Raw genomic sequence first — 10,000 nt, 5'->3', positions numbered from 1 at the left:
CCATCAGCTCTGTACCAGTCTTAGTGGGATGGCAGCACTCGCTCTCATGTGCCGGCAGCTCATGGAACGGACCTTGCCAAGGGCAGCCAATCCTCTTGTACTTACACTGTGTCACCCTGGACACAGAATGGTGAGTGTGACTTAAAAGACAAACTTGAGGAAGGAAAGAGATGGCTTTAAACTAATTAGATCCTTTACAGAGGTGCTTTGTGATGAATACATGTACTTTCCTGCAGTGAGTGGAAGGTACTAATAGTATCAAAAGGTGCAAATTAACCTAGGTTGTGAACCAAGGGTAATTACCACTGTACTAATAATATGTTTGCGCTGAGAGCCAACTTGGAAAAAAAGCCTAGGTTTTATATCTATAACATCCTTGATGGAGGTGCGCTTCAATGAATACCTGTTACTTTCCTTACAGTAAAAGTGAAAGGTACTAGTTAGCCTCTGTCGTGAACCATGGATAATTAAAACCTAACTGACGTAATTCACCTTATGTTAACTGCAAAGTTTATAACCAAGTAGCTGGAAGGAGTTCAGGAGTTTGAATTCATTACATTCAAATGTCTGAACCATCCTAAAAAAAAATGAATTGGGGGCATTCCTGAGAAGAACAACATTGTCTTTATGTAAGAAGCACTCAGATCGTCACAGGAGCAAATTTTTCTGTCTGACCTGACCAAAAACCTAGTGACTGCCTTGGCCGTTGTCATGGTAACATTAGCGCAGGCACAGCTGTCCTAAGCGGGGTCACCTGTTGCTATGGCAACAAACCCATAGGATTTCATGCATGCAAATTCAAAAGGCCTGAGCGTCACACACAAACACAGAGTCTGTATCAGCTGGTTTTATAGATAGAGATATAGCAGGTCACATGCTCCCCCATCTTCCCCAAGTTAACCCCCATGTGATACTGTGTGACACACTGATTGTGCTCACTACAAGTACGATACATCTCTAAAGCCGCCTCATACTACAGGATTTTTAAAATCCTAACCAATTTCCAAATTAGGTTGCATCAAATAGAACAGCAAAAATAAATGGGGAATGGACGTGTAGCGTACGTAAGTGGGGCGCAGCATTTTTCAGTTTTTTACCTGCTACACAGAGTCTGTCAGTAGCGTGTGGCTGCTGCCAGTGGCCCATGTAGCAGCTTCAATTGTATTATAATGGACGAACTCTACTGTGGCCATCCTGCAAGAGCCGTGTTGTGCAGCCTATGCAGCCCATGTAGTTTGGTAGTTTGTAGTTTGAGAATCTTCACCGATTTTCTTCTCTTTAATCTCAAACATGCACACACTACAAGATTTAATAAAGCGGCACATCACACACTACCGGCTATTTGAAGGGAAACAGATGATGGGAGACAACGTGGAGACTGATGAAAGGTGAGAACTTGCGGGTGCGTTAATAATTGTTTCTAGTGACAAAAAAGAAAAGCAGAAGACTAAACGAGCTTGGATGAAAACATTGTTGGGGAGACGCGGTCGAGATAGGTTGACTGTTCTTCAGAGAGAAGTCAGAAATCAGTTTTAATATCTGTCTACAGTGAGGTGCTAGCCATTAGCCACCAAGGCTATAATGTTTAGCGTTGCTTGCCCCCCCCCCCCCCCCCCCCAATCTGCTCCAGGACTCTTTCTCATTGCTCATTGTGAAAGCATAAACTTAATCATAATCATCAAGATTTTAACTCCTAAATATCAAACATTTTGAACGTTTGAATTTATCAGGGCAATCCTGGTGAGGCTGTGAACAGTTCGGGAGGTTTAAGAATAGATCGGTAAACTGCTCACATTACCAGATAATCTGGGTCCAACATCGGTACCGATCAATTTTCAGGGACCAGATTTCTCCAGTAATTGTTGAGAGGGGTGAATCAGGGTTCAAACGGTCTGAAACTCATGTAGTCTGAGCCCGGCTTTAACTTGGATAAAATGTGCTTTCTGTGTGTGTGTGTGTGTGTGTGTGTGTGTGTGTGTGTGTGTGTGTGTGTGTGTGTGTGTGTGTGTGTGTGTGTGTGTGTGTGTGTGTGTGTGTGTATGTGTGTGTGTGTGTACCTGTCTTGGCACTCCTCTTTCTGGTGTCTCTCTAAGCTGGAGCGGGGGAACTGTTTTAGGCAGAAGGTACATTCTGTCGGCAGCTCGCTGACAGCCTTCTCCACTGCAAGGTTCCTGCAGCACAGGTTCTTGCTGATCTCACACCTACACAAACGCAGAAAACTATGTCATACCTCAGTGCAGTCGTATGCATATAATATTTGTGGCATGTAAAGAATGTTTGTACAAGTTTGTGAACAACGCACAGCCATGAAAAACAAGTTACGTTATGCTTTTCTCAACTGTTGGTGGTAATTCCAACACATACTATACACACACATAAAGTGATAGTTCTGTTGCCATACAAAAACGAATTAAGGTATTTTGTTTCCTCTGCCCATGTAAATGCCAACGTAATTTGGTAAAATGATGGTGTAAATAACGACATGCTTTGATTCTGAAAACTTTATTATCATGGCAATCCAGAGTGGCTTTTGGGGGCATCTTACGGTTATCACTGCATAAATGTTTTTCCTGCTGTTTTAAATCACTCTCTTCTTGCTCAATCGGATTTGTGGTTTTTGATGCTCTAATAGCTAGCATCACATCCCTGACTCAGAACTTACAGAAAAACAAATCGGAAATGTTTGGACTAGTTATTACTACTTATTTAATTGGATAAAATGTTTACCATCTACATTATTTGGCTGCAGAAGTAATATTTTGTAAGCAAGTGTCTGTGGACAGTATAACCGTGACACAATCAGATCTATAAAGTGTATGAAGAATCAAATATCCATACAAAATGATGTTCAGATCTACAATCATTAACTAAAGTAACTGGGCTGAGTAGCTAGTGCACTAGTCAGAGAGTGCTCATGTTGACAGGGAGCTTGGTGTACCTGCAGTTGGGACATGTGGCCTGTTCCTCCTTGAGACGAGAATCTGCCAGGAGGTGGATAAAACAGCCCGCACACATCAGGTGTCCATTGGTACACTGTAGTGGGAAAACATGTAAAATACAGTGAGAAGAAAAACACAGGGAAAATGGCAAGTTGTGGATTATGTAAACAGTTAGGATTGCTTTAAATTTATACATTTTGGGGAAATATTTATTTTTCAAACTGGCTATATTAGGATTGTTATACTCAAATACAGTGAAAAGAAGCGCAGGGAAAATGGCAAAGATATGTTATATATTATTAATTTATACAATTAGAATTACTCTTTTTATGATAAAAATGTGAGCATAATTTGTTACACGTGGTTTATTTAAACACTTAATTTGGACTGCTTGAAAATAGATTTTTTTGAGGAAATATTTAACAATAAATGGCTATTTTAGGATTGTTATACTTAAATCAAAACACATAATTTGTGTAAATATCATGAGATATGTATTGGTAAGACTGTGTGTATTTCCTTGATGGCTGAAAATGATGGATGGGCTGAAGTAACAGCAAAAACACTGTCTGCACGTTCGCAAATAGAGCAGTAAGATTACAATTCAAGAAGTACTTTTATAGAGAGAGATCTAGAGTGGTATATATTACATTCATGTATACTTTTCTATGTGAATAGTGGCAAAGTTCTGTGGGATATATGGACTAACAGGCCTAATGTTGAGGGCAAAATATTGTGTATGGAAATAATTTCAACTTGCGTTAAGACAGTTAATAAATGTTAAATAACAGTTTAAAACATGTGTACTGCATGGTGTGGGCCATTTAATGTTTAAGACTTACTGAACAATGATCAATAACCTCAACCGAGGATGTTATGTTTTTGTCTTGGTTTGTTTTTTGTTTCCTTGTTTGTTAGTAAGATTACAGACAAACTACTGGCTTGATTTTCATGACACTTGGTAGAAGAGTGAAGCAATGGCCAAGGAACAACCCATTGCATTTTGGAGCAGATCTGAATCACAGGAGTGGACGCACACATACGTTTTCATTTTTGTTAACACTGTTGTGCCTTCTACTTACAAATGTATTCACTTGATATTGAGAAAGCAGCTTAAGGTCATTAAGGAGAATGTTGAGGTGGGTTGAAGGGCAGGGAGAAAGATTATTCAAATTCAAAGTTTTGGATGTTTGAGAAGTTTCGTGGGAATGTGGCTTTTTTTTGCTGAGGGTTATTTGAGGATATTTCACAGTATAATGTTGTAAACTTGAGCCAGCACAGTTGGGTGTGTCAAGCCTCTTCAGCCTCTGGCTCACCTTGCAGACACTTGGGGGTCGGTGTTGTATCTAGTATGTCTAAAAATAAATTGAGACATATTCAACAGGTTGACTCTGGGGAATCTGCAGTTGGGTGCACATGGGCAGGTTCTGGTATGAGGTCGAGACACGTTTGCTGTTTGTTTGACGGTAGGGTAATGAGGGGAAGGTTTGTGATTGACACCACGTTTTTACCTGATATACAGACGCCTTGGGCAAGTCTAGGCACACGGTGCAGCACAGCACTGAGTACAGTCTCTCCTCCAGCTTGCCTGACTCTCCCTCGGGCACTCTCACCCTCTTCTTGGGCGGCTCGTCCGGGTCAGGCTCGGGCCCTTCTCGCCGCATCCCGACCTCCACCTCCTGCATGGCTGCGACCCCGGCGACAGCCTCCGCCGCCGCTGCCCCCACGGCCCCGACCCCCATGCCGGCCGAGGAGGAGCCAGGGGCGGCCACAACGCCCACGTCTCTCTCTTCCATTGAAGACATGGCTGATGATGACTGTCTGAGATGTTACCTGCCCGCGAGACCAGGCTAAATATCCCAAAAATATTAGCAGGTTAGCTCAGGGCTAGCTCACAACCTGTCAAAGCTAACGGTCAGCTGACAGCTAGGCTAGGCTAACAGGCTGTCAGACAGGAATGCAAGGCGTATTATTATTATTATTACTATTGTTATTAACGCCACCCTCCACTTACGAAATTGAAACAAGCCAATGATTGTGTAATAACGAGAGCATGTGCAAAAAGATGTAATTAGGACTTAATTTAACTAGTTCAGTTGACTTACAGTGAGGCTAGCAGACTACGCGGCTAACAGCAGTCCTCTCTCTGTGCAGAACAAAAACAACGTCTCTCAGCTGTTGTTGTTGTAACTCTCGACGCCGTTATTCGTTATGACAGCGGGTAGCAGGGATGTACATCAACCGCCCGGCTCTGCTGCTCACCTAACGTCCCTGCTCCGGTACCGGGCTGACTGTCCACGGGACCCCACGGGACCTGTCGGTGATTAAAAGCAGCGGCTACAGAGACAGTTCTGCTGGGACTCGTCTCTCTGGCTACACAGCCATCTTTGTTTTTTTTTTCCTGTCCGTCTCCCCTCGACTTCACCCTGCACAGCCTTTTCAACGACTCCGGGTCAAATGCGTTATTACTCGGGAAGGTTCTCGATAATAAAAGTAGCCTTTTTTTTAAAAGTAAATATTTTTGCGTGTATCTGTGACGGCCTCCTCTACGTGCCCAGTGACTTGCTCCAGTGCTGCCAGTGTATTGGCTGACAGCGGAATGTTTTATTGTGGCAGATGACTTGGGGTATTTAAAGAGTTTTTTAAACGGCGCATGCGCAGTGAGCACCTGCGGGTCAGAGTGTGTGTATTACTTGAAAGGTGACCAAAACCTGATATGCGACAAATTTAGGCCCAATCTCCAAACAGAAGACGCATGCTTTAAACATGTTTATCAGTCGCATCTATAACACCTTGATAACACCGGCACTATTCTGTGACATCGAAAACTTTCAACAAAACTTGAAACACCTTGTTTCTGCTGCCATGTTTATGCCCCTGTGGCAGCAATCTAAACGGGCTCAACTGGTTGTCAGGCCACTTGTGATTGTTAAAGAATGCAGAAATAATTCAACCAGAAAAACAGGGTGATCGAAGAAAGTGGTTACTGGTACTAGGAGAGAAGCATTCATAAGCTTAGACATCCCTTCAGTGCACCCAGATAAGTGGTTTAGCTTCTAGAGCTGGGAGGGGTGCATTTGTGTACAGAATGGGGGGTTGTGTATGTGTGTGTGTGTGTGTGTGTGTCCTTTGGGTTAGGTGGGGCAGGATGTCAAAGTGTCAGCTGTCTGCAATCGGGAGGGCCAAGATTAACCACTCCCATTGGACAGACAGATATGCCTTATTTGGTCTGTGTGGAATGGCAGTGGAGCCATACCACCCTCAGCTATGTACACACAGTATAACCAGTGGCTGTCACACTGTGCTCTGAAGGCTGGGCCATTACCATTATTATCCCCGGGGATCTTACCACCATAGATTTCTAATTCACAGCTAGTTGTTGAGTGACAGGATTATTAATTGAAATCAGCAGTAGTTTGTTGCCAACCCAATGCAGTACAAAATATATCTACAATAAACACATTGTCAGAAAAACGGCATTCAAGAGTTTAGTAATTATGGCACACTTTTACATGGACTAACATGAGAACATTCACAGGCTTACTAACATGAAATGTTCTTGGTACAGATCATTTTAGTTTATGAACGTAGAGTAAACAAACATTGCTCAATCATAATACAGACTTCTAGGAATTGACTTCAAGTGGGAAGGGGCATAGAAGGAGGATGGGTCAATGTTGTTACACAAGCAATCTAAAATAGCTACCACTTGAAATGACAGACATGACATATCATATCCTCAAAGCTAAACAGGGCTTTCAGGGGGGAAAACTATTACAACCGAAACAAACACACTTCAAAAATGTACAAAAAAAGTATTTTTATGAATTCGCCACAGTATTAGAAACAATGACAAACTGCAAATATGTTTAAAATTGAGTCCTACTTGATCAAATCTATTCCACTCTTTTCAACATAGTGTTCACAGTGCTTCACTGCCTCCCATCCTCATACCTTGGTCATTACACAACATCTCATCATCAGCTTGTGATTGCAGGATACATGGATTACACACAGAGTTATGAGATTTTTCTAGCCTCGTCAATCAGACCCTTTTCACTCGGGAGAGAGCTAATCAAATCATCTGCAGGTCATATAAGGATTCGGCTGCCAGGAAATCAGTGGCATTGTCCGGAACAATGAAAGCGATGACCCTGATCTAATCACGCGATTAAACAAGAGATTGACAGTCAGGTCAACACTGCGTGGGTGGGTGGGTGGGTGGAGGATGTGGTGGTGTTAACATTGGGCTCCTTGTAGTTTTCAGCTGGGTTGTTTCGGGCGGTGGCTGTGGTGGTAGGGTTGTGGGTGGCAGAGGTGAAGTTCAGCTGATGGAGGGAGTGAGATGACGAAGCCGCTGATGGGTTGGAGGGTGGGGGGTGTTGCGTTGAGATACCTGCTGGGGTTTGTTGCGGTGTGTTGGTGGAAGGTGGTGAATATGGAGGTGACTGCTGTTGACTGTTTTGTTTTGATTGTGTTTTAATCTGGGGTGGAAGCTCAGTTTGGGCCTGTATTTCTTGCCTGCTTGGTGAGCCAGAGTCTGGAGGGGTGCACTCCAGTTTCTGCTGACCAGGTGTGGTCTCTAAAGGTGTGTGCATTTGGAGCTGTGGAGATATGGTGCGAACTGGACTCGTCTCTCCCGGTGGTTTGTCCTCATCTTGTCCCTTTCCTGTGTTCATCTCAGTTTGTGCCTCATCATGTCTACGAGACTCTCCGTGTGTGACCTCTACCTGGCTGTTGGTGTCCTTCGATGTTTTGTCTGTCATTGTTTTGGCAGCATTGATCAGAGCTAGACTTTTGACTTGTCTGGACTTGTCTGTTTGTGCTCCAGTATCTGCTGTGTCCCTCTTAGTTTTGTCCGTGAGCGCCCTCTGCCTGCAAATTGAAGCCATAGCCTTCACCCAGGGATGGAGCAAGGTGTGCTCTGCTGTCAGCCTCACTGCCGGATCAGGCTGAAGCAGAGCTCTGACGAGGCCTCTGGCTTCTGCACACAAACACAATAATAAGAAGCAGATTGTTTGTTTGTGTTTGTGTGTATAGGTATTTGTGGTAGCGCACTTCTCACCTTCTGAGATGGGGTCCCAGTAGGGGGACAGGAAGTGGAGTTGTCCCCTTTTTATTAGCTGGAACAGTTCTTCCTGGTCCCGATCCCGACTGCGAAATGGGGGAAATCCACACAGCAGGATGTAGAGAATAACACCCAGAGCCCATACGTCCACTGCAACACCATAACCTGCTAATCAAACCACAGTTAAGGTTGAAAATAGTACTTGAAATCAGATTGGAAATTGATGAATAAATACAAAATAGTTTGAGGAAGAGTTTTATAATAAGTCGATTTAATGATGAAATGCAGATTTAAAAGTAACAATGAATGTGAAGCTGCAAACAGCACTGACCTGTCTCACAGAGAATCTCCGGGGCTACATACGTGGGTGTGCCACATATGGTGAAGACTGGTTCAGTCACAACCATGGCAAGACCAAAGTCTCCCAGCTTCAGCCTACAGACACCAGCGGCCGCATGCTCTATCTGAGAGAGAACAAGACAAATAAGGCACAGACAGAAACAAAGTCAAGCACGGAGGCGTAGAGACTTTATTTTTAAAATTCAAATGTCTCCAGGGGCACCCGCATGCTAGGAAATCATGTAACTGACACTTACCTACATTTGAGTTTTTTGCAAAATATTGACCTCCGTTTATATTATGAGATATTAATTATAAGCTTAATTATAAGCAGCTTAAGTTAAATATATTAAATGGTACTGGTAGGTGGCAGAGTGTGACATGTAAGGGCAGACCAAGTATTAAAAAACAACAACAACAAAGACTTGAGCATTTATTGCGATTTTAGGTGATGTTTGCTATTCTAATAGAAATCAATATGTAATGTTTTTAAAGTTAGTCTTGGATATAGGATATCATGAGACAAAGAAATAAATTTGCAGTGAATAATTTTGCTTTCCTAATATTAAAACCACTATGTTTAGCATGAAATATATATATTTGGCACACCCTAGTGGCAATAACAGGTCTAAACTTTTGACAAACACAAAATAAGCCCTCAAGATCATTTTTAAAGATACAATTATCACATTCTCATTCAAAAGTAATTCTCAAATCACACTGACACTCACCAGTAGGTTTTCCGGTTTGAGGTCTCGGTGGACGATGCTTTTGCAGTGGATGTAGTTCAGTGCTTCGCTCACATCTGACACCATCAGTCCTGCCTCTGCCTCAGGAAACTTCCCCCTCTCACTGATGGCCTCAAACAGATCCCCCCCGCTCACCAGCTCCATCACCAGGTAGGAATGTGTTTGTGTGTGGTGGTGCGCAAACAGCTGCACTATGTGAGGGTGACAGAGGCTACCCAGAAGGCTCAGCTCGTTCTGCATCATGTGCTCTCGCCCAATCAGCTTGGAGCGTTCAACAATCTTCACGGCGAGGGTTTGTCCGTTGTCACGACGGCGGCACTTTTGCACTACCGCAAAGTTGCCATCTCCAACCACGTGTCCAATTTCATAGCAACGCTCAATATCTGCCAGGGTGACATTACTGCCGCCTGAGAGGAGGTCAAAGGTCGTCCTCTGTTGTATGTCCTGGTGTACTTGACCAACATCTGGAAGTGGATTTGAGGGTAATTGGGCAACACTCTTCTCCTCGTCTCTGCTGATTGGCTGAGGAGGTGGAGGGCTGATGTGGACGTGCAATTTTCTCACTTCTTCGTCCGTATGAGAACTTCCTTTTTGCTTCCTTGACACAGGAGGAAGTGGGACCCTCCCTGACAGTGGATTGGGCCGTTCTGGACACTGGTGTTTAACTCTCCTCACTAAGCAGTCTTCACACAGTGTAGAAGAGGGTATGTCTGCTTCTCTGACGCCTTCCTCATGTCTAAATGGACCAATGACAGAAGGCTGTTGCTCTCTGACCCCGCCCCTGATACGCAGTCTCTGCAGGTGGTTGGGCGGGTGAGTAGGTTTTCTGATTGAATTCTTTTTATGACACTTCTGAACATCTGTGTTGTAATGATCAGGCTGGTGTGAGTCTTTAACGAGAGGCG

General features: G+C 43.6%; 2 protein-coding genes across 5 annotated transcripts in view; both read right to left on the bottom strand.

Moving 5' to 3' along the window:
- The window catches only part of zftraf1 (zinc finger TRAF-type containing 1), a 15,253-nt gene extending 9,731 nt beyond the window's left edge, over positions 1-5,522 (bottom strand). For 2 of the 4 annotated variants that reach the window (XM_083925407.1, XM_083925405.1), the window contains exons 1-5: positions 5,045-5,522; positions 4,451-4,789; positions 2,939-3,033; positions 2,058-2,201; positions 1-116 (exon numbers count right to left, since the gene is read on the bottom strand). The exon at positions 1-116 is cut by the window's left edge and continues 96 nt beyond it. In XM_083925407.1, the coding sequence (XP_083781533.1) occupies positions 1-116; positions 2,058-2,201; positions 2,939-3,033; positions 4,451-4,744 (649 nt within the window). In that variant the 5' untranslated portion in view covers positions 4,745-4,789; positions 5,045-5,522. Of the gene's footprint in view, positions 117-2,057; positions 2,202-2,938; positions 3,034-4,450 lie in introns of all 4 variants that reach the window. The other 2 variants (XM_083925408.1, XM_083925406.1) reach the window with 2 other exon arrangements.
- A 1,607-nt stretch (positions 5,523-7,129) lies between these two features.
- Positions 7,130-10,000, bottom strand: part of dclk3 (doublecortin-like kinase 3) — a gene marked incomplete at both ends in the record, with an annotated part of 5,911 nt that continues 3,040 nt past the window's right edge. Inside the window, 4 exons of the mRNA XM_083926021.1 lie at positions 7,130-7,923; positions 8,005-8,172; positions 8,339-8,471; positions 9,078-10,000. The exon at positions 9,078-10,000 is cut by the window's right edge and continues 304 nt beyond it. Coding sequence (XP_083782147.1) covers positions 7,130-7,923; positions 8,005-8,172; positions 8,339-8,471; positions 9,078-10,000 — 2,018 coding nt within the window. The remainder of the gene's footprint in view (positions 7,924-8,004; positions 8,173-8,338; positions 8,472-9,077) is intronic.

Source organism: Echiichthys vipera (genome assembly GCF_963691815.1).
Source record: "Echiichthys vipera genome assembly, chromosome: 13".
In the NCBI taxonomy this organism is placed as follows: Eukaryota; Metazoa; Chordata; class Actinopteri; order Perciformes; family Trachinidae; genus Echiichthys; species Echiichthys vipera.
Note: the sequence above shows the minus strand (reverse complement) of the source record. Positions and strands in the feature narration are given on the sequence as shown.